Raw genomic sequence first — 22,361 nt, 5'->3', positions numbered from 1 at the left:
TCAGGAAATAAAGTCTCTGCTGAGCCTTCTTTGCCACCGCTGTTGTGTTCACACCCCAGGACAGGTCATCTGTGATGTGTACACCCAGGAAGCAGAAATCAGACACCCTCTCCACGCAGTCGCCATTGATGAAGAGTGGACAGATATGAGTTTTCTTTTTCCTAAAATCCACAACAATTTATTTCGTCTTTGCTGTGTTCAGGAGCAGGTTGTGCTCTGTGTATCATGCTGTCAGCCGCTGCACTTCATGCCTATAGGTAGACTCTTCTCCCTCCGATATGAGCCGCACCACAGTGGTGTCATCTGCAAATTTCACAACGATGTTGCTGTTATGAGTTGGTGCACAGTCGTGGGTGTACAACGTAAAGAGCAAGGGGCTCAGTACACAACCCTGAGGGGAGCCAGTGCTAACGGTGATAGCTGAGGAAATGTGGGAGCCCAGCCCACCCTGACCCTTTGTTTACGATCTGTCAGGAAGTCCTTTATCCAAAGACTGGAGTATGGGAGCCCCAGGTCTGACAGTTTGCACACCAGTCTGTCAGGGAGGATAGTGTTGAAGGCACTGCTGCAATCAAAGAAAGAGGAGGCATGCACAGTTCCCATGATGATCCAAGTGGGTCAGAGTAGCATGGAGAGCAACAGCTACAGCATCCTCAGTAGACCTATTAGCTTGGTATGCAAATTGATGAGTATCAAAGATGGGAGGGATGAAGGACATGATATGACTCTGGACCAGTCTTTCGAAGCACTTCATCAGGACTGGAGTGAGTGCTACAGGCCGATAGTCAAACAGGTTACAGGTGATTTTTTTGGTAAGGGGACTATGGTGGAGGATTTCAGACAGTGTGGGACAGAGGCCAGGGACAATGACAAGTTGAAGATCTTTGTGACAACCCCAGCCAGTTGTTCTGCGCAGTCCCTCAGCACATGTCCCGGTATGCTCTCAGGACAAGCTGCCTTATAGCACTGACATGCCTTAAACATACCTAGGTTACCCTAAAAGTGGATGTTTGACTCAATGTAGAAAAATTTACATGTAATTAAATGATATAAAATCCACTTTTTGGATGACCCTATTTTCATTGCACCTTCAAAACAATTATGGAAGCAGAAGCCTAAACTGCCTCATTTCAGTTCCCATCAGCAGCAACAAACTAAGATGTTTGGCCATAACTTACAACCAGAAAAAGAAGCCAAGTTTACTAGGTTTTATTTACTCTATTTACAGAAAATACTTTAGATTTCTAATATGGCTTGTCAGTTAGCTAATGTAAATGTGATTAGAAACGTCTCTGTTATATAGTTTAGAAATAATAAATGCATCTTAGCAGAAGGCTATAAAAAAGTATGTCTAAATACTAACAATTGTTCTGACAATAAAAAAAATGATATGCAGTTAAAATGTATGCACTTATAGTAGCTCTAAGTTTTGGTGATTTAACTTGAATTAAAAAGGCTTAAGAAGGCTCTCTTCCTCCACCACCCATGCCCACACACTGCTAGTGCCACATCACTGCTGCAAAGTGCATCTGGCATGCTTTAATGCAGAACTGACTTATCCTCTGCTAGCTGGACACTCTCCACTTACCTGGTTTTATTCATTTTTTTTTTTATTCTTCACACTTTTTATTCCTCTCCCTCTTTTTTTGCCAGCACTTTAGTTCTAATTCCTGCTTCAGTGAACTGGCATACAGTAAATGACATGATGTGACCTGAAAGCGGAAGGCTGGAGCTATTATTGCCGCATTAGAGACCAAGAGTGTGTGTGTGTGTGTGTGGGGGGGGGGGGGGGGAGTATGGTATAATTCAACAACAAAACCGCCAACCAGTGTCTAGATAAAGGGTAAGGGTGTGTGAGTGAGTGAGTGAGTGAGTGTGTGTGTGTGTGAGTGTGTGTGTGTGTGTGAGAGAGAGAGAGAGAGAGAGAGAGAGAGAGAGAGAGAGAGAGAGAGAGAGAGAGAGAGAGATATTTGTGAACAGAGGTGAGGTTAGTCGCGTCACTAAGGAGGAGTGGGCGTGTTCTTCTGCGCGCCGCATCGTTTGATGTCCCCCTCCCTACTCTACCCCCACCTCACCCAACGAACCTACACGGTGGTGCTCTCAGGGGGCGAGCTTGGACCAATCAAAGCGATCAAAGCAGATTCTCCTCGCATGAGGATTTTTGGTCTGGAAGCAGATCCGCGTGCGGCGCACCGGTCAGCGGAGCAGCACCGCAGCGCAGCGCGCCTGAGAAGTTACAGCAGAGGGGTCCGCAGTTGGCCAAGACGCGTTCAGCTCATGGACTAGCTAAACAGAATGTCATGAAATATTTTGTCAGCCAGTAGAGGTGATTTCAGTTTTTCTCTTATTTTGGACTCTCTAAAGGAGGGAAAACACTGGCGACATAAACCCCCCAAACTGGCATTGTGCGCGCAGGAGGTGGAAGAGATTTTTTAAAAGATGCAGGTAGATCGGAGATGCGCGGTTTGCTGTGCTTGGTTTACCTGGCTGCTCTTACTTTTCTCAACTCTGAGCGTCGGGGCGAGCGGGGTGGGAGGCACCCACAAGAGCATCCCTGCGTCCGTGTAAGTACCGGGATGCCGTAATCGTTCACTTATTATTTCTAAACTATATATGTGTGTGTGTGTGTGTGTGTGTGTGTGTGTGTGTGTGTGTGTGTGTGTGACAGAGTTAGGATATATTATTATGAATTAATTTCAATTTTGACACATTTTTGTTATGAAAGAGTACACAGACGTATTCTAATAATAATGTACATTTCTTTAATGCAGTTCCTTTTTTCTTTATGTGTTATTAATTACAGGGTGAAGTTGTGGGCATCAGCATTTGGTGGTGAGATGAAGTCCATTTCTGCAAAGTACTCTGGCTCCCAGCTGCTGCAAAAGGTGAGCTGCTGGTCTAAAGGAACTTTTCTGGGCTCAAATAGAAAATATTTAGCCTAAGGTTTCCCCTAAATCCTTGAAGTATGGTTTATTGACTGCATTGCTAATCCAAATGCCTAAAATAATCCCTTTTACCCATTATTTATTAGCACAATTGCAATTCTGACAATTAAAGTGCCGTATATATTCACTTTTAAGTGTATATTAAAACTGTGGTGTGGATGTGATGAAAACAGCCTGTAAGAGCAACAGTTTGAGTTGGATAATTTCTGACATTTTCATCTCTTAAACTCCAGGACCTGTGCTTTTTAGCCACTTGAGAATTTGTAATGCACATCGTAGGCACAGATTTAAAAGCTTATTCGGTGCCATTTAAACAGACGTCAGGGTTTAAAGCACTCTGGCAGATGCATTCATGCGCACGCATTCACAAATGACTGTTAAAGGAAAGAGCACGTTTTATTGCTATCTAGCTGAGTGTTTCCTACATTTCTAACACCTCCTTCACTTCTTTCTGTGCCTCTTTGCTGTCATCTCTAAACCATCTCCTGCTCAGTATAAACACAATACTTAAGTGTGGTGGAATGCAGATTTTTCTAATGGAGGGTCAGATAATGAAGCCTGAGTTAGTGCTGGTTAATGGATATTTAGTGGATAAAGCTCAAACTTGCATCTTAAGGCTTTGATGAATGGACAGACCCACAACAAACTAAGCCAGATAGAGTTTTGACATGATGCATAAAGACGTGACCAGACAGAGTCGCACAGCTCAAGCCTACAGTGTGGGTTTCATCAGCTGCTGATAAAGCAGATGAGTGGTATTATCTTCTTTACAGAATGAAAACTACTCACCCCCTCATCTTTTTTTTTCTACTCTGCCTCCCAAAAGAAGATAACCCTCCCACAGAGTGACAACCTCCTTATGAAATGCAAATGAAGGCTGCAGGGTTAATTGAGTGAAGAAAAGACAGAGGACCATTTGGTCGGTTAAGTGCATCTTGTGAAGCTGATTGTTTTGATGATGCACGGCTGTTTGCAGATGTACAAGTTGTGTAAATGCTCATTAGAGCACAAAAAGCTTTGCCCATTTGCGACAGTGTTCTTTATTCTGTGTCTTATTGTGAGGCTGGTACAACGTAGGAATGCTGCACAGCCGACCCGAAGGCACATATGCTTTTAAATAGGTAGATATGTTGGAAAGCTGTTGTACTCGGAGAGGAGGCTGGTACTGAGGAGAAAAGACTGAATCATGTATTTGTGTGAGTCTGTGTGCAGGCTTCCCTTGGGCACGAGACAGATGGACTCAGTCTCTCCTCGGTTATCTGTCTGACCCGAGTGTAACTAAACTCCCATGGAGATGAAATTCAGAATCACTGCTTTAAAAATAAGATTCGTTTCAATGAATAAAGGAAGAAAATAGATGTATCAATTACAATATGACTTCAAAAATGCAAACTGTTTAAAAATCATTTATATCCTGACGTTGTCACACACAAAAATCAGCCATCAGACCTTGATTTTATCCTAGATAATATGTTATGGCACGGCTCCAGTGCTAATGCATTGGACTCCAGTGTGTCACTTCATTAACTGGAGAATGCCACTCACTGACAGACTATGGGATGACAATTGTAGTTTGTTATTAATAATGATTAAAATTATTATACTTGTAATTTATTAATTGGATATTTAGAAGTCAAATTATATTTTGCAGATTTTGTGTAAATAGAATAAACTACATGTCCTTGGGCAACACACTTAACCCGCCTTGCCTGCTGGTGGTGGTTGAAGGGACCGGTGGCGCCTGTGCTCGTCAGCCTCACCTCTGTCAGTGGGCCCCAGGGCAGCCGTGGCTGCATTGTCGCTAATCACTACCAGTGTGTGAATGTCTGTGTGAACGGATGAATGATACACTGTAGTGTAAAGTGCTTTGGAGTCCTCTGACTCTGAAAGGCACTGAACAAGCGCGGGTCGTTTATCATTTAAATGAGGAGAGAGGAACCCGCTGTGTAGTTTCACATAAAAGACATTGCATGCCACAAGTGGCAACAAACATACGGCATGATTGGGGGTTGGGCTCTGAGCTGAGGAAGGAGTTCATCCGTGAGACTCCTGTGTTGTTTTGTTCATCTTCATCAAAAACAACATTTGCTACATAAGTATGTGCTTCTGAACATAGAGAGCTATTGAGCAGGTTGACCATGCAGTTGGATCAGTGTGTCATGGAGGAAAGAAAAAACTGCAGCAGACTCACTGACTTTGCAGACATAACTTGTATCGACCATAGAACCATAATCATTTAAGAAAAACGTCATAAAATACCCCCTGGCTTCATTGTTGAATTTTTGTCTTTAAAACTTGGAAGTTTGAAAAATATGCAACACATATTGTCACTCTTTTTTGTTTAATTTAGTCTAAGTAAAACTGCAGCAAATTGAATTTGATTCTCCCTTTGTGTTAACATAGAATTAATGTGATGCTTGACGTCCGATTCAATTATCTTTAACAAGTCGTACTCCTAACAAGTACAAAAGGACTTGTTAATTATAAATGATAACACAAATTCTAGATATAAACATCTTAATTATTATTATTATTAGGTGCAGTCCTAATCAAAATGCACAGAGGCCTAAACTGATATGTGACCAAATTATTCATGAAGGCATATAAAAATGAATAATATCAGCATATTTATGTGAAATAGCTGCAGAATTATCAGGAAATGTAAGTTATTTAACTTTTTTTAAAGTAAGACAATATTGAATTTCATGTATTTGAGTACATTTTTTAAATTCTTGTATGTAAACCTCACCTATCTAATTCTTTTTCACTGCCTTAATTCACTGGAAACATTTCTTGTTTCAAGGTTGTACCAGTCAGGACCAATGAAAAAAAAAATCAATACAATCTTCATTACAAAAGCAGTGTTACAATAACACTTGTGCGAAAGAAAGAAGACATCGGGTTGAGACAAAATAAATTATCAAAAAATGGCAGAAGGAACTAGCTTTGTGTGTTTTACACACGCTGTTATTCTGTTGAAATCTTTAATTTCATGTGTTATTGAGCAACCTGTCCAGATGAGCCAGCCTGGCTGCGATGGCTGGCTCTGTGTGCTGTTCACTAATGGTTGGACCAGCTTTCCCCCAAAATGACGTTACGGTTTGCAGGAATCAAGGTGGAAAGATATTTTGCTACACGGGAATAACTTCAATCCACTCGTAATGGCAGAGAGAAAAACACAATCAGTCAGTGTGTCTGCGCTCGTCCAAGTATGTCTGTCTTTATGGTTTTAAAAGCACAAGTTTAATCTGAGAAGGAAGAATTGTAGCAACTGTTGAATGCCTGCTCTGAGTGTGTTGGGTTTGCATACATAAATACACACACACACACACACAGACACACACACATGCACGCACGCACGCACGCACACACACACACACACACACACACACACACAGAGCTTAAGAGCAGAGGATGGTAGGAAGGTGTAATGATGTGTGACAAGGCTGTGTTAGAATCGATTTGCTTTGGTGAGAAAACGTGTGTGTGTGTGTGTGTGTGTGTGTGTGTGTGTGTGTGTGTGTGTGTGTGTGTGTGTGTGTGTGTGTGTGTGTGTGTGCAAGTGGAGCTATATAACATTTTCTTTCACTCCCCAACAGCTTTGTGCTGCAAGCCACTGACATGCCTGCTGTCAATATTCCAAAGGAAAGTGTATAACTGAGTGGAGTGCATCCTTAAAACGAAAAAGGAATGAAAAAAAGCCGGAGGTGAGCTGAACAAGCAGATACCTTTTGGAAATGTGCACAAAGCTAGATTGAAGGGGTAATTATAAAAATGAGCAAAACCATGTTTACCATATTTGTTTATTTTTTCTATTTTTAGGTGAAATATCTCATTGAAAAGCAAAAGTAATATTTTGAAATCAGATTTTTAAAATATTTACACAGGTTTTGAGATAAAATCTCAGCTTCTACAATCAAAGTGGGATTTACAATAATTATAGGATTTATTTTTTCAGTAAATTAATAAAATCAGACATTTAGGAGAAATTTTTTTCTGAGATGTAAATTTGTACGTTTATCATTGCTGCTTTTTAACACCAATATCATCTGGCTCTTTCATTTAAACTTTCATTTCTTTTGGTATAAACTGTTTAATGTGTGAGTATGTTTGTATGAAAGGGGAGGAGGAAGGTTCCATGATGGTACCAATCTGCTGCGAAACGTTGGTGATGGCTGAAGCGTTCCAGCGTAGCGGCGCGTCAGCGAGTGACGGACAGTTGCAGATTAGATTTAGCTTTGAGAAAATTGAATAACTGTCAGGTTTGGTTCAGGATGGCTGGCAACGAGGTGAACAGAGAGGGTGTGTGTGGGGCGTGTGCTCGATGACTGTCACTTTTTCCTTCACCTCCCTTCGTTCGCCCATCCCCTCTCCCTCCCTTCTTCTTGATTATGTTCTCATTGAGAAAAGCATGATCGTGCTAAATTTGATCTGCTCAAAGAAGTTTGTGTGTGTGTGTGTGTGTGTGTGTGTGTGTGTGTGTGTGTGTGTGTGTGTGTGTGCAGGGCCAGATTAACGCTTTGTTGTACCCTGGGCAACAATATTCAAGGGCTCCATCATCACGACCCAAGGATCACCATAATATGGTCACATACAGAATATTTTACTGTAATATGCAGTAAATGTACTCAATACTTGAATGCCTGACATCGCGTAACCCGCACACGGTAACCTTTGACCCACCTCGTGTGGACTGACCAATGAGGAGAGGGTCTTAACTTGAGGCCCTCTCTTCATTGGTCAGTCTGCATGAGACTGACTCTCAACTGACGTTCAAAGTCATAGGCAGCGAAGCGTCTCTGTGCAGCGCAAAAGCCCGGGTGGACAGTTTGTTTATAGGGTGACCACATTTCCATTTTCAAACAAGAGGACAGGGGATCTGCGCCTATGATGTCACACTATGGCAACGCCACACAAACCACGTTGGGACCCTTTTTTTTGTAAGAACTAAATTAATATCAGATTCTGCCAATAAAAGGGCTCTAAAACAATTCATATGTAAATATTTAGCATATTTATTGCAAAATCTCATTTTTCTGCTTTAGTGCTGCAACAAGGTTTTATTCATAAGAAATTATTATACCTTTTGTTTTACTACAGCATCTGTAAGCTTCATGTGCACAGATTATTAAGGATGCTTGTTTCAGCTGTGAGATTAGACGATAGGATCAATGAAAAAATAAGCTGTCACACACTCCATGGAAACTTTCAGAGAATCCACAAATAGAGGCTTTCAAATGGTTTTGTTACTTTTTACAAGTTAAGAAAAGCAGCAGATGAGACAGCATGTCTGATAATTTAGTTTTTCATCTGATAATATTAGAACATGTCAGTAATGTCTGAGGGGCTTTTACAAAAACTGTATAACTAACAATACTGGAGAGGGTATGGATTACACAGAGGCTTCTGGGGAGCCCAGTTATGGGGGGTGGGGGTGGGTGGGGTCATTTTGCCTTTGCCCCCAAAATGTCTTGAAATGGCACTGGGTGTGTGACTGAGTGTTGAAGGTAATCTGAATTGTATCAGATGTATAAATATGACATGTGAATAACTTATTGTTTTATACAGGTAAAAATGTGTAGTTGGAGATAAATCTACCTACATTTTACTTTTCAACACTTTGTTTTGTTTTCTTGTTTCTATTTAACTATTTCCTGCCCTGTCTGTCTCTCATCTTCCTGCATCTCCTCTAAACTCTCCAGAAAAACTGCTGCCTGGGTTCTTACTTTTTCACCTCATCAGTTACTTCTGAGCAGGTCAAAGGGATCTCCTGACTGCAAAGCGGAGAGCGCGTTTCGATGCTGCGTCAGTGAGGTGAAATCACCGCAGCACAGGTGATGAGCTCCGCAGTGGCAGAGTGCTTCAGGCACAAATAAGACAGAAAATAGAGAACATTTGCGGACATGAACGATCGTGTGCTAATTATAGTTTTTTGGTTGCGCCACTTTGAGAATGGACCGTGCGCTGGAAGCAGCTGCCTGGATCGCTGCGAAACAATGCAGCGCTGTGCTGCTCTCTGCTCAGAAGAGTCCATAAATGATTTAATATCGGTAGAAAATTTTTTCCGGCTCCCCTGGATGTGTAGGATATACAGCTCCCCATAATTCGATCCCTGGTCCTGGATGAAAAAACAGACATTTTCATCAATACAAGAACCTCCAGTCCGGACGCCCGGACAGAGAGTGAAAAGTGGACATGGCCGGGGAAAACCAGACGTACGGTCACCCTAGTTTAATATAAAGCGGGAGATTACAGATACAGTATTTTGCTCGTGCCCTTGCTGCCCTGGACCCTTTAGAGTTCGTGGGCCCTGGGCAATTGCCCAGTTGCCCATATGGTTAATCCGGCCTTGTGTGTGTGTGAGAGAGAGAGAGAAAGAGAGAGAGTGAGACAGAGACAGGAAAAATGGGGCCTGGTGGTGGTAGGGGGGCGAGGAAGGTCTTGTCAGAGAGTTAATTACACTGTTAGCAGGCAGAAGTGCAGCATGTGCTACCACCCTTTCATGTACTAGCTGGCCATCTTTACCCGACACTAACACTCACTCTCTGTGTAATTAGTGGTTTGTTGGTGAGAAAAGATTTGAGTGTGTATCAAACACACTTCCTCTTCTATGGAGAGCTCAGGCAGTGTGTGTGTGTGTGTGTGTGGGGGGGGGGGGGGGGGTCCCTCTGCTACCGGATTAAATTACTTAAACTCTTTAAGAGCTCAACTTGCTGATGCAGATTTTGTGAGTTGGTTGCTTGCTTCATGCCTTTGATGTTGCCCCAGTCACTCGTAGGGTTATCATCCATTTACTGGTTTGGATTTTGTGTTTAAAAAACATAATGTTTTCTTTCTATGTTTACTTTCTGAAATTTACAATGTCTCCATCAAATGGGAGTTGTGATCATGTAATTTCTTTTATTGATCTTTATTAGAGTTGCATGATCTCTGTTGATGACCTACTTTCTGAAATAACTAACTGTTTAGTGGGCCTGCATTCAGTGTACGGAGGATATCCAGTGAAACCTTTCTGTAATCTCTGAGTTAGTTTCACTTTCTCTCTGCCTAATCAACAAGCCCCCACAATGCCTCTCTAAAAATGGTCCCAACCCGGAAGTAAGAAAAATTGCAGTTCCACCCTCATCCGCTGGGGGCTGGTGTCAGAAGCGAGCAAATCCTTATTGACTCCCATGTTAAAAATGCTGATTTCACAGCAGAAATAAACATGTTTACAGCCTGGTACCAAAACATGTTTTTTGTCTAAATTATCTAGTTTACACTCATGACAACTCTGAGGGGGGTGAATTTTTTTCTCACTCTTCTGTTTAAGTGTATTGAAAGCCTAAAATTCTGTATAATTAATGAGCATCCGACACACGTGACCGCCGCCTCAGACCTACGTGACCACAGAGCTAGCTCCGTGGAAAGGCCTCAGTAGAGCCTCGGCCCCTCCTGGAAGCTGTTTCGGGATTTTGAGTCTCTGTGCTTGTGAATTCTGTTTTGGATATTATTGGTGCAATTGTTGGACAAAATGACTTGCAGTGGTATTAATTGCACTAATAGAGCGTCCAAGGAGTCTCCACTTCATTTTTTTCGGTAAGTTAAACTCTATATTCGTATTTTATGTCACTGCTGCCTTTAAACTAGCTGAGTTTACCGAAGTAGCTAGCTAACTATCAGTTTAACATGTAGCATGTACTGTTTAACCATGAAATTTAAATGTAAAATACGGTAAAATAATTAATAGGGCATATTTAGATGGGTAATAGGGTAAAACCCAGTGCATTTAAGATAAAAATGGGTTGAAATATGACGGAGCGCTAAGAGGGAGACTTCTGTGTCCATTCTTCCATCCGGTAATCCCCAGCGGTCAGGCCGGGCAGCCTGACCGATCCGGCGCCTACTTGCTGCGCCTAGCTGCTGCGCGGTCTGACCGCTCGTGGAGTTTTTCATGTCTGACTTTAACCGCATCTAATACTGTATTACGGCGTGAGCGCAACAGCGACAACTTAATATCGATGTGTAAGCAGCCTGAGTGGTAGGGTGTTTTCATCTGAACCCTTAAAATCTCCAGCAGGCTATGCTGCACTATTGACGTGTTAGCGCGCGGCGCTAACAACTTAGTAACGTGACATGTCTCTGAGAAAGCGTAAAACACGGACGCTTCTTCTGAAGCGGAAAATAACACTTCTTCTTAAGCAGAGCAGGATGTCGCCTCGGCTCGTTCACGGCCGAGCCGGACTGAGCTCGATAACATTGACCAAGCACAGCCACTGGGTCATTGTAGCTGCCACCAGGCCTGCTGAAGGAACACCAGCGGGTTTCATCAGACTCGTAAAGTTTCTTGTTTTTGCTGGAGATTTCTGTATTTTACCGCTCCCTCCTGCAGTCTTCCCCTATTAAAATTTAAAATGTGTAACTTTATGTATTGGGATGAATGACTAATATTCATGTAAAACTAAAACTTTAGGCATTTAGGGGGAAAAAACAAAATAATAAACATTATACAGATGTCAAATAAATCAAACTGTAATTAAACTATATATTTTCAAAGTCATATAGACAGCATGATGGTTTGTGTGATCCGCGCGGTTTCACTTACACCCCTTTAATGATCAGGCTGTTTTTTATTATTTTTATCAGCTGATAGTAGTTAAAATTATGGTAAAAAATACTTTTATCTGTTTTTGATAACTTAATGCCCAGGAAGAGCATCTTCCTGGGCATTAAATATAACCCATTATGAGCAGATCTGATGAAGGTGTAGTCAAGCAGTCTGCAAAGTAAAACTTGTTTAGAGTCCAAACTCTTACTAAAGCTTTTGAAAAGAAAAAATGGTTGAATTTTGAGAAATATCCACAACAGGGGAGCGAGACCTCTGAAAAATGTATATTTTCTCTGAATTCATAGAATAATGTGAAGATTCTGGGAAAAGTTGGGATTCTGAGATTAAAACGTAAATCTTTCTAATCATAATTCTGGCAGTTTTTGTGTCCTTCTGCTGTGGAAAGTCGTGCAACATGAAGATACTGAGAAGATGCTTAAAACCTGTATTTTTATTCCATCCATAAATAAAATCATGAGCTATTTTTTTAATCCAAATTTGATCCAAAGGGCCATCGTTGGCTCCAGACCCGTTCTAGACCATTCCTCTAATCTTAAAGTCATCATCAGTTTCTTCCTTTTAACAAATATTTATTTGTTCAAATATTTAATATTTATAACTGGAATATTTGTTCCTCCCTCTCCCACTGCAGTTAGTCCTGTCCTGCAACCCTGTTTTTGCAGCTTAGTGAAGCCAACCATCACTAACCTGGGGGTGGTTTTGGACCCAGAGATGCGGACGGACTCCCACATTAGCCAGGTGGTTAGATCCTGCTTTTCCCGGCTTCGCCAGCTACCAAAGATGAAGTCCATCCTGAAAGACGTGTCATATTTTCTCCCCAAGCCGGACCTGACCGTAGATATACTGCAACTCGGTGAGTTGGTAGATAGTGCTTGATGTTAGAAGTCTGTATGCCATCAGATAAATTCGCTTTTTTTGGGGGGGGGGGGGGGGGGTTGAGGCTTATATTGCAGTACGCATGAGTCAGTAATTTCCGGTAAGTATTTTAAAGCCATATACTTAATTAGTTCTTTGTATGAAGTTTTCCTCTAGATGATCCAGAGAGGCTTGACCTTTGGGTGAGCAACCAAAGAAGAGAGTGCTGGACTCCCAATTCATTCTCCCGCTTGTGCAGTGAACACTTTGAGAGTCATCACTTCACCACAGACTCCAGGGTACAAACACATTACTTCATATTTTAGTTGAGATTTAAAAAATTGAAGCATTAGCTGTATAACATACCGACGTTACATTGCTGTGTAACTAGAAGAAAATCTTCCCCACCCTTGAATTGTCTGTGACTGGGGCTGTTTAGATGGGAAACAATCATGTTATTAATTTTCATCTAATTCTATGGTTAATTACTCAGAGAAACAAATTAATTTTTGGACAGTCTTTAATGAGTAACTTTATGTATTGGGATGAATGACAAATATTCATGTTAAACTAAAACGTTAGGCATTTAGGGGGAAAAAAACAAAATAATAAACATTATACAGATGTCATAAATCAAACTGTAATTAAACTATATATTTTCAAAGTCTCGATTCTGGATAAAATCCAACAACATATGCTTTATAAATAACAAACACTACAAATGCCTTTTACACACACACACACACAGACACACACACACACACACATTCACTCACACACAGTGCTCTGGTGTACCAGTGTGTTCTTCAGAAGCTGACCTTGTCTGATGTGTGTGTATGTGAATTTCTTTTTTTAAATTAAGTAATTATGTTTTTTTTTATTTTAGGGGAGAGTTTGCCTGAAGGACACAGCCGTACCTACAATCTTCTCGTCCTTTAAGGTAAAAAAACCTGTACCAAGAAGGGAAGAACAGGTAAGTAGGAATGACAAGGTAAGTTTTGAACGTCATCAGCTTATCTGAAAGTAAGATTTAAAAGACCCTATCATCTTTGGTGATCTCACGCCTACACAACATCCTTTGTTCTAATGGTGAAATTAATTTAAGCAGATTTTTTACCTGCTGACCTCTATAACTTTATTCCTGTTCCTAATTACAAAGAAACACCTGTGCAGAGGAGGTGTTTTGAAGGTGACAGTTTCTGCTTATCAAGCAACAATTGACAGCTACAATAAAGCCTGATTCATGCTTCTCTGTCAGCTCCAACAGGGAGAGACACGCACGCACGGACGGGGACGTTTAGCTCTCATACTTCTCCGTCTCCTGGGGAGTGTTGCAAAGCAATTCCCGGACCGGACAGCAGAGGGCGGAGAGCTGTTCTGTGGTATCCTGTCATGTATCGGTCCAAAATAGTGTGATGATATTGTGTTTTTTGTACATAACAGACTTTTTAACAGACAAATTTGTCGCATTCTCCTACACCTCTTCACGGGCTCGCCACAGTAAATATTCTATTTGGCGAGAGATAAACTTTATTGTATTTATCCTAGTGAATCTATAATTAAACGGGTAAACTAGTAGCACCACATCCAACATCAAAGAAAGTAAAATGTTATCAGGAGAGGGAGAATGTTTAAGTGGTTAGCAGCAGTGTGCTAGCCGATGGCCCCCTCCATGAGGCCACCACAGCTCAGCAGAACACCATTGTAGCTTCTTCTGGGGAGAAAAACACTTAGAGAAAAAATAAACAGCTGAAATAGCAGGAAATAATACAGTTAAAGAGCAGATTGTAGAAGAAAGAAACCCCTGGGTTAAACTGGTCTGTCTACTGCATAATGCTGAACTCTAACGTGTCCTCAGGGAAGGACCTGATTGGTGTCCAGAACCTGCTGAAGAAGCACCAAGCTCTGCAGGCTGAGATCACAGGTCATGAACCTCGCATCAAGGCTGTCACCCAGAAAGGAGAGACCATGGTGGAGGAAGGTAGAGCAGGTCTGGTCCTGACATGTTTCTGAGGTGTCTGCAGGTTCTGGCTCACTTTTTTTGGGTCCAGGTCACTTCGCTGGTGAGGAAGTGAAGACTAAACTGTGGGAGCTTCATGGACGTTGGGACACGCTGAAGGCCAAGGCGTCCCAGAGGAGGCAGGACCTGGAGGACTCTCTGCAGGCCCAGCAGTACTTTGCGGATGCTAATGAGGCCGAGTCCTGGATGAGGGAGAAGGAGCCCATTGTTGGAAGTCCAGACTAAGGGAAAGACGAGGACTTGGCCGAGGTATGGAAGTCCCTTCCTGAGAAACTCCAATCGCTTTTCTTTGCTCTCTTTCCAGTCCTTCATAATTAGTGTTTCTGTATTTGTCATTTCCTTCGGTTGTCTACCAGACGTCGTTGCTCGTTTGAGCGTCTCATGGGTTAGGGGTAGAAGTGCTGGCCTCGCACAGGAAGTGATGACAAACGTGTTCCCGTCGCTCTTACTTCAAACGGTTTACAAGCTGTGATGTGTGTTCCCGCTGCAGAGCAGCCATGACACGTGGCAGCCGGCAGAAGGCTCACGCTTTTCCACTAAACACCCGCAGAGCTGCTTCTGCGGTGAACTGAGCAGGGTTTGTTTTACGGTGGCGGATCCGATTGGACAATCGCTGCGAGAAAGCTCCACTTGTGTCAGACGAGCTGAAGGTTCTGATGTTCTGCTCCACAGGCTCTCCTGAAGCCCTGATGTTGGACCTGTCGGCTTACGGCAGCAGCATCCAGGCCCTGAAGGAGCAGGCCCAGTCCTGCAGGGTGAGTTCAGAACCCTCGGCCTGTCAGAACATTCTTATCCACCACGTTCTAACACCAGACCTGTTAACCCGACAGCAACAAGGTAATCAGCAGGTGCTTTTGTCCTGCAGGACCTGAAGGCCAACGAGTCCCGCCTGAGGGACATCAACAAGGTGGCATCTGAACTGGAGTCAGAAGGTCTGATGGCTGAGGAGGCTCCTATGGTTCAGGCTCAGGTGAGCATCACCTGTCTGCAGCAGCTGGTCCCTCTCACTTCTGGTTTAACTCTGCTCGTCTCTGTTTGTAGCAACAAGAACATCTGGGTTCTGCTCCTGGAAAGGTGCATGTTGTCCTCCGCCTCCACCAGAACCAGACGTGGTGTTTTTGTTACCACTCATTTGTTTGTTTGTTTGTTTACAGGATGAAGCCGACTCTAACACGGCGTCACCCTGGAAGGTGAGTTCATTCAGCTGATCAGAGGTCACCTCTGATGGCCGCAGTCACGGCCGACCGTGCTGACATCACACAGGAATTCAGGTGACCCGGCAGGCAACAGGTGCTGGTGAAAGTGGGGACATTTCAGCTGGTTGCCATGGCTACAGTTATCTTTATGCATCTGTATGACTGCTGACTGGTGTGTGTTTCCTGTGACCTTTGACCTCAGACCGTACGGTTGGGCGTTCAGATGACGGCTAACTTTAATTCCATCAAGGTAAGAGGAAGCTCTTCCCTTCCTGTCTGAGCGATCCGTCTCCAGGTTTCCTCGTCCGGCGTCCAGCCCGCTGGCGTCCACCTTCATCTCACCTTCATCTCATCTCACTTCATTTATAGTGCAATACTTTCACATTATCATTTTCCCACACTTCTGTATACCTGTATTTTGTTGTTTTTCAATAAAGAATGACAAATTATTTAAGTTTGGTTTTTGTTGCACACAAATATATATCTGTAAAAAATATCTACAAAGCTAATGTTTACATAACAAGTATGATTGGGTTTTGCAATATGGCACTCAAGTTTATTTTAGTAAGATTTTCAAACCAAGTAAAGTTAGTAAAGAACACATTTCTATTGTCTGCTAAGAAACTGTTGGGATTTAAAATGGGCCTGTTGTACAAATAACTTGTAAATGATTATTCCTCACTTTTGTCTTAACCAAAGAAATTCCAGTAATTGAGCAAAAACATTTATTTTTAACACTACATTTTATAAAACAGGGCGCAAAGTGTCGGCACATGTATGTATGTCGATGGTCCGCCCCAACCGAACCAGGAGACACAGACGTCAGGGAGGCCAAGGTTGTCTCCGACGGTCTCTGCAGCTCTCTGGGCACCACGCCTCACATAGCTGTCTCCAATGATCCAAATGGCTATGGAGGAAAAAATAACAGGTTTGGCCTAGCTGTTTAAAGTACAAAACCATTCATGAAGTGGTCAAGACAAGTACTTGGTACTTACACTTGCTGCTTTGTGTAGCTGACGTTGACACACAGGCTGCCATAGTGACCTTTTAACAGATCTAAGAAAAAAATGTAATAAAAGAATGAAACTTAAAAACTCCCAGACCTCATGTCACATTTACTAATCAGCTATGGCTGATTTGTTTGGATCACAGTGAGTTAAACTAATTCTAATATATTTTTATTTCTATTATACATACATACTTTTTAACTGTTATTTTCACATGACTGTTATCAGGCTCTCTTGTTCTGGTTCTGATGATAATTCTGTGTCTTCCAGTAAGTTATCTTGTGCTTACTTCATCTGTATAATGTCTCTTTACTTTTGGTAAATTGTACTGAGTCCAGAATAAAGGCTAGTTAGCTGTACAAGATACAAACAAGTATTACGTTTTGGAAATATATGAAACACCGCCAGCATCTGTTAGAGCCTGTGGCGGGGTGCTGAGGGCCGGCTCCAGCCCAGGAATGAGCTCTCCACGCCGGCCGGGAGGGTTTGAAACACCGCCATCCTCTCCTCTGCTGGCTGTTCATTCTGTTATGGTTACCGGTGCTTGTGTTGCAATGTGAAACGCTTGGTCTCAGATTTTGTAAGAAAGATAATAAAATGTCCCCCCAAAATACGACTTAAATATATTTTCTCTTCTTCATGATACATTTAATGGCTGGTGCGACTCAGGAGTGATAGCGCCGAAAAACACTGTACTGAAAACTTGCTCAAAGCAAAATGTTTTCATTACGGAAATAAATTATAAACTTACCGATTTAAAACTTTTTTAATACAGGTACTTCTTACGAACAGGCGCAGAAAACCTCCACCTAAACTCCGTGTGAGGTTCAGGTCGTTGGGTGTTCCAGTTAGCTCCGGTTGCATTGAAGCTAGGTGGCTACATCCGTTAGCTCGGCTCCCACCTCTGCTTTAGCTTTGGGTTAGCTTCAGGTTAGCTCGTAGCTAGTTCGTCACTCGATCCCAGCCTTACAGCCCCACCCTCAGCGCCTCCACTCTTCCCTTTTATGGAATTGTCTGGGCTTGACGGAACCTGTGACACGGTCAAAATGGCGGTGGTGGCCACCTCCCATTATGGACAAAAAACGTGTTATTGGAGCCTATGGAATCCGTTTGTCCAGTATGTACAGTCTATGCTAATCAAACAAAAATCTCCCTTCAGTGTAAGTAAGAGGCCAACTTCAGTAGTGGGAACATTTTGAACCGGTTGTCTTTTGTTATTTGGCAGCTCGTCAACACATTCCAATCCTTCATGATTTAAAATTGTCATATCGCCTGCACTTAACACGGTGCTTCCATATTTCATAATGCTTTAGCTATGAGAGCACTAAAGATAAATATTCACCATCATCTGTCACTGGCTGCTAAGCTCTGCCTCTTCCACTGATCACCTCATAAGAAGCATCTCACTGTGGTTTCTCCAACATTAATGAATACACACACCTACACTAAGACACACACCCTCTCCAAGATTTCTGTAATCATGACAGATTATTCACCTGCTGTGCTCCAGACCCTCTTGCAAAAATTCTCCAAGTGCTAAAGGAGGCAGCGTTGATACTATTACCCCGGGTTTCCACGGGAGCCGTCAGCAGCACGTTACTGCAGCAGCACGTCTTGCTCGCGTAAGCTGCTGCTTGGCCCTTCCCAGGAGACGCGAAGCAGCAGGGGAGCAGCTGTCACCGACCGAGCACGAAGTCACACGAGTGACTTCGTCAGTAAACACAACAACAAGCAGGAGAAAACTACAACATGGTTTGTGTTTTATGTTCTGTCCGTTTTATAATCGCCAATACGGACCTGAAAAACAAAGGAGACCGCTAGCTAGGTGATAACTTCTCACGGGGACGCACAGTTAGTAACATTTTTTAAAAGTAAAGCAACCGGAAGGCAGCACGTTCTTTATTCTGAAAATCTCTGTAGCTTCTCTCCATTTCCGCGTCCGATTTCCTGTCTTTCCTTCTCCAAAAATGTCGAACTTGACCCGTTTCAGAGGCATCGCGCGTAGAAAATAGAACCGGCGCGTAAAGGCCGCGACATGCTGCTCCTGAGACGCGGCCGACTCGCGCTGCTGACGGCTGCCGACGGCTCCAGTGGAAAAGGTTCTGTTGACCACAGCTATGACGTGCTGCTGCAGTAACGTGCTGCTGACGGCTCCCGTGGAAAGCCGGGGTTAGGCACATTATCGTGTGCAGCATTGTGTGAAGGACTGTCTGTGACTTGCTGCTGTCCACATCAATCATCCAGCTGCTTGTTTGAGATTTTACCTGCAAAGAAAAGAAGGAATATCACTCCTCATTACAGCTGCTTCATCAATCACAGAGTCTATGTCATGTGTTCCAAACTCCTGCATGTTCAGATCATTTGACGACATTTATAATAAAGAGCTAAGACTGACTTTTCTTCCTTCCACTTTTAAAATTGTAGTCAACTTTTCCCCAACATGTTTTTTTTTGCATATTCCTTTTTTTTAAGTTTCTTCTCCATAGGTATTCTCTTTCTATCTTGCTGTTTTAATCATTTTCATTTCACTTTATTTATAAAGCCCCTTCCACAACCTTATTGGATGCCCAATGTGCTGAACAATACAAGAAGCAATAAGAAACACATGTAAAAACGGTATAAAAGCAACCATAAAAACAATAAACACAATAAAAAGACTATATTACATGCTGGACAATGAAGCCACACTACAACATCTGCTGTTGGCCACAACATAAAAATGCATCTCCAGACGGGACTTAGAAATCAGCAAAGAGGGTGACTGGCACACGGTTAAAAGCAATTCATTCCACAGCCTCGGAGCCAACACCGAGAATGCACGATTCGCCCGTGTGTTACACCGGGAAAGCGGAACCACCAACAATTCCCTATCAGCTGAATGGAGTGCTCTTGATGGAGCATGTCTGTTCAACAGTCTCTCCAAGTACAGATGAGCAGTCCCCTGATGAGCTTTAAACACCAAGGTTAACACTTAGAATTTCACCCCAAAGTGCACAGGGAGCCAATGCAGATAGCTATATACCGGAGTAATGTGCTCCCTGCGTGTTGTGCCTGTCAGGAACCTAGCGGCAGAGTTTTGGACTAACTGTAACCGCGCCACTGCACCCAGACTTAGGTCGGCATATAGCGCATTACAATAGACCATTCTAGAGAGGACCAAGGCATGAATGACATCCAGAGGACCTCTTGATAGTAGAGGCTTAATTCTAATCATACATAAGATGCATTCAAGGTGCTAAAGAATACAAAAGAAGGATGTTGGGAACTGCTAATATTTGGGGCAAGTGATCAGTCTCAAATGTGTGGTTGACCTCTGAAATGCATAAAATGTCATAGTGTAGTGAGAATGAGGCCCTTAAATGCAATCGTATGAAATGCTGGTGCCTCATATAGTACTCAAGCAGTTTTTTTTATTAATGTATTAGATAAAAGGATGAAAGGTCAGCAAAAACAAAGTAACAGAAAAAAGGCACAGTCCACAGATCGCTGGAGCATAATTCAACTGAGACAAGAAACAATGGGGTCAACAATATAGAACCTACAATGGTTTAACATGACAAATGAATGAAGAAAGTGCAGAGTATTAAAGTGGGGAGAAGTGAATAATAAGAGAGCACAACAAACAGGTGAACTGAGTAATCAGGGGAGCTGAGGGACATTAGGGCAATGAAGCAGGCATTGGAGAGAAACAGCAACAGACTAATCCTAAAACAAATCTGACAATGAAATAATAGCTTAGAAATACCTGTAATAGAAACAAAACAACAAACCAACAACCAAACACAGCATCCAAAATCTCAACACTGTCACACCACAATAACAGTAAATGCTCCTCTTAAATAGGAAGCAATCATGCAATTTTTCAATACTTTATTTTCCTTTTGTGATTCTTTCGACCAATTACAAGTGCAGGAGAAGAGAACATCACACTAAAATTAATTTCTTTTTTTTTTTATTTGTATAATTAGGGAAATACAAAATGTGCAACTTTTTAAAAAATCTTAAATGCATTCTGTGCAACTTTTTCATAATTTTAAATACCTTTCTAGAGCCAGCATGTGCTTTACAGAGTTAATGAAGAGTCACTTAGAACCCCACCGCCCTCTATATTGCATTTGCAACTTCAGAGTTGTCGGTCCGGTCCCTGTTGGACATAGTAAAGTGGAGCTGACATACATGGCGCTGCAGTCTGCTTCCAGGACATTTCCTGCATGTTTTAGATGATGAACACAGCTGATTTGTTTAATTCAGTGAAGAATCACTCCTGTAGACACAGTGGTATGCATCCCATGTTGATAATCATGGGCTTTCCGTACCCTTCAGACCACCATCATCAAATTTAGGCCTTGTCACCCAGCCAGTAAACTTTGACAAGTGAGTACACTACACTTACTGCATGCCATCAAGCATCTCAAGTTGCTTCCACACCGACTTGGCTCACATACCAACAAACACACTCAACACTTCTCATTGTCTGTGAGATTGCTGCCAAATCAAACTCAGCAGGACAGCAGCAGCTCCACCTTCTGACCTTCAGCTGCCTCCATCTCACACAAACACAAACCTGCACTCAACAAAAGGTGGATAAATTAGTATGTGCAGTGAAAACACACACAACACGTACACAGTAAAAGCTCTCTCAATACCTTTAACAAAAATAAAGGATTTTAGTTGTGCAACCTCATATTTGCTCCTTCTGTGTAATGTAATGCATTTATTGGCTGATGTTCTGCACTGGCCCATGTGCTGATGACCCTGGAGTTTTGCTGAGCAATGGGAACGTGGGAAACGATTACTTACACAGGAAACAGAAAGGCGTCATTGGTCAATTCATCAGCATTGATCAAATGGGGTCTTTTTACAGAGGAACATTTTGTATCATCAATGCCAAAGGAGCTTTTTTTTTCTTGGCACCAGATGTGACTGCAGCCTTGCACCAAAATGCATAAAGTTTGGAAACACAGTTTGGGAATGTTTAGAAAATTGGATTTGAATGGATAAGTTCATCTCGTCAGAGGTTTTTAGATTATTTTCCGACATGAAACCCTATATAACGCAAACTGTCTATTCAAATTCCTTTTCAAACATTTTATGACCTTGTCCACTTAGCACTGCATAACTTGGTTAGTCATTAGCTCAGTTTACTTGTTAAACTCAACCTTCTGGTGTTTACTGATAAATGTGTTGTAATTTTCAAAGGTCTCCACTGCAAATCCCCCCATTTCTTCACTTCAAAGCAAACTCAAATAAAACTGCGGTTAAAAAAAAGTTAAACTTCCTATTATGAATCTCCACGGATTAATTTTGCATTCATGAATCCACTGCAATGTTTTGCTTTCTATTTCCATGTTCACGCCAGTTGATGCTGTAATCGGTTTGAGACCGTGAGGATGCGAGGAGCGGGACGGGGAAGCAGCAGGGCACATGATGCATGCTGCTAAGCATAGAGCCTCTACTGGAACCAACTCAATGAAAACAAGTGCAGATAGAGTGGACCATTATTCCGTTATGTGTGATCATATTAGCCCTGCTCTTGCTGCTGTTTTGCTTTTGCTGGTTTCTTTTTATGGTTTCTAAAAGAATAAAAATGAACTCAGGATGGCATTTCTATAGCTTGTTTTTGAAGTCTTGAGATGGAATCCGCATTAGCTTTAGAAATGAATTATTTTTGCATAAATATGTTTTCACACTGGCATAACTGATGACAGTCTCAGCCTTTTAGGAACTTCT

General features: G+C 42.3%; 2 protein-coding genes across 6 annotated transcripts in view; both read left to right on the top strand.

The window, feature by feature from the left end:
- Window positions 1–1,992: 1,992 nt before the first annotated feature.
- Window positions 1,993–22,361, top strand: part of cacna2d3a (calcium channel, voltage-dependent, alpha 2/delta subunit 3a) — a 341,398-nt gene continuing 321,029 nt past the window's right edge. For 3 of the 4 annotated variants that reach the window (XM_070545072.1, XM_070545073.1, XM_070545071.1), the window contains exons 1-2: window positions 1,994–2,564; window positions 2,804–2,885. In XM_070545072.1, coding sequence (XP_070401173.1) covers window positions 2,440–2,564; window positions 2,804–2,885 — 207 coding nt within the window. In that variant the 5' untranslated portion in view covers window positions 1,994–2,439. Of the gene's footprint in view, window positions 2,565–2,803; window positions 2,886–22,361 lie in introns of all 4 variants that reach the window. The other variant, XM_070545074.1, reaches the window with a different exon arrangement.
- LOC129154136 (spectrin alpha chain, non-erythrocytic 1-like) lies at window positions 10,373–16,073 on the top strand. Of its 2 annotated transcripts, XM_054734031.2 has the most exons (8): window positions 10,373–10,523; window positions 14,267–14,389; window positions 14,460–14,677; window positions 15,101–15,183; window positions 15,294–15,398; window positions 15,470–15,502; window positions 15,583–15,618; window positions 15,827–16,073. In XM_054734031.2, the coding sequence occupies exons 4-8, from the start codon at window positions 15,118–15,120 to the stop codon at window positions 15,902–15,904; spliced, it is 318 nt and encodes a 105-aa protein (XP_054590006.2). In that variant the 5' UTR covers window positions 10,373–10,523; window positions 14,267–14,389; window positions 14,460–14,677; window positions 15,101–15,117; the 3' UTR covers window positions 15,905–16,073. The 2 variants fall into 2 exon arrangements, with proteins under 2 accessions (XP_054590006.2, XP_070401375.1); XM_070545274.1 differs by lacking the exon at window positions 15,827–16,073 and having other exon boundaries at window positions 15,470–15,820.

Source organism: Nothobranchius furzeri, chromosome 15, assembly GCF_043380555.1.
Source record: "Nothobranchius furzeri strain GRZ-AD chromosome 15, NfurGRZ-RIMD1, whole genome shotgun sequence".
NCBI classification, from domain to species: domain Eukaryota; kingdom Metazoa; phylum Chordata; class Actinopteri; order Cyprinodontiformes; family Nothobranchiidae; genus Nothobranchius; species Nothobranchius furzeri.
This window is presented reverse-complemented; position numbering and strand designations above follow the sequence as displayed.

Bases quoted from the DNA above. Each gene is read 5' to 3' on its own strand.
- LOC129154136 (XM_070545274.1), top strand. From the start codon at position 15,118: ATGTTGGACCTGTCGGCTTACGGCAGCAGCATCCAGGCCCTGAAGGAG. The intron at 15,184-15,293 runs GTGAGTTCAGAA...TTTGTCCTGCAG, and splicing joins AGCAGGCCCAGTCCTGCAGG to GACCTGAAGGCCAACGAGTC. The intron at 15,399-15,469 runs GTGAGCATCACC...CTCTGTTTGTAG, and splicing joins CTCCTATGGTTCAGGCTCAG to CAACAAGAACATCTGGGTTC.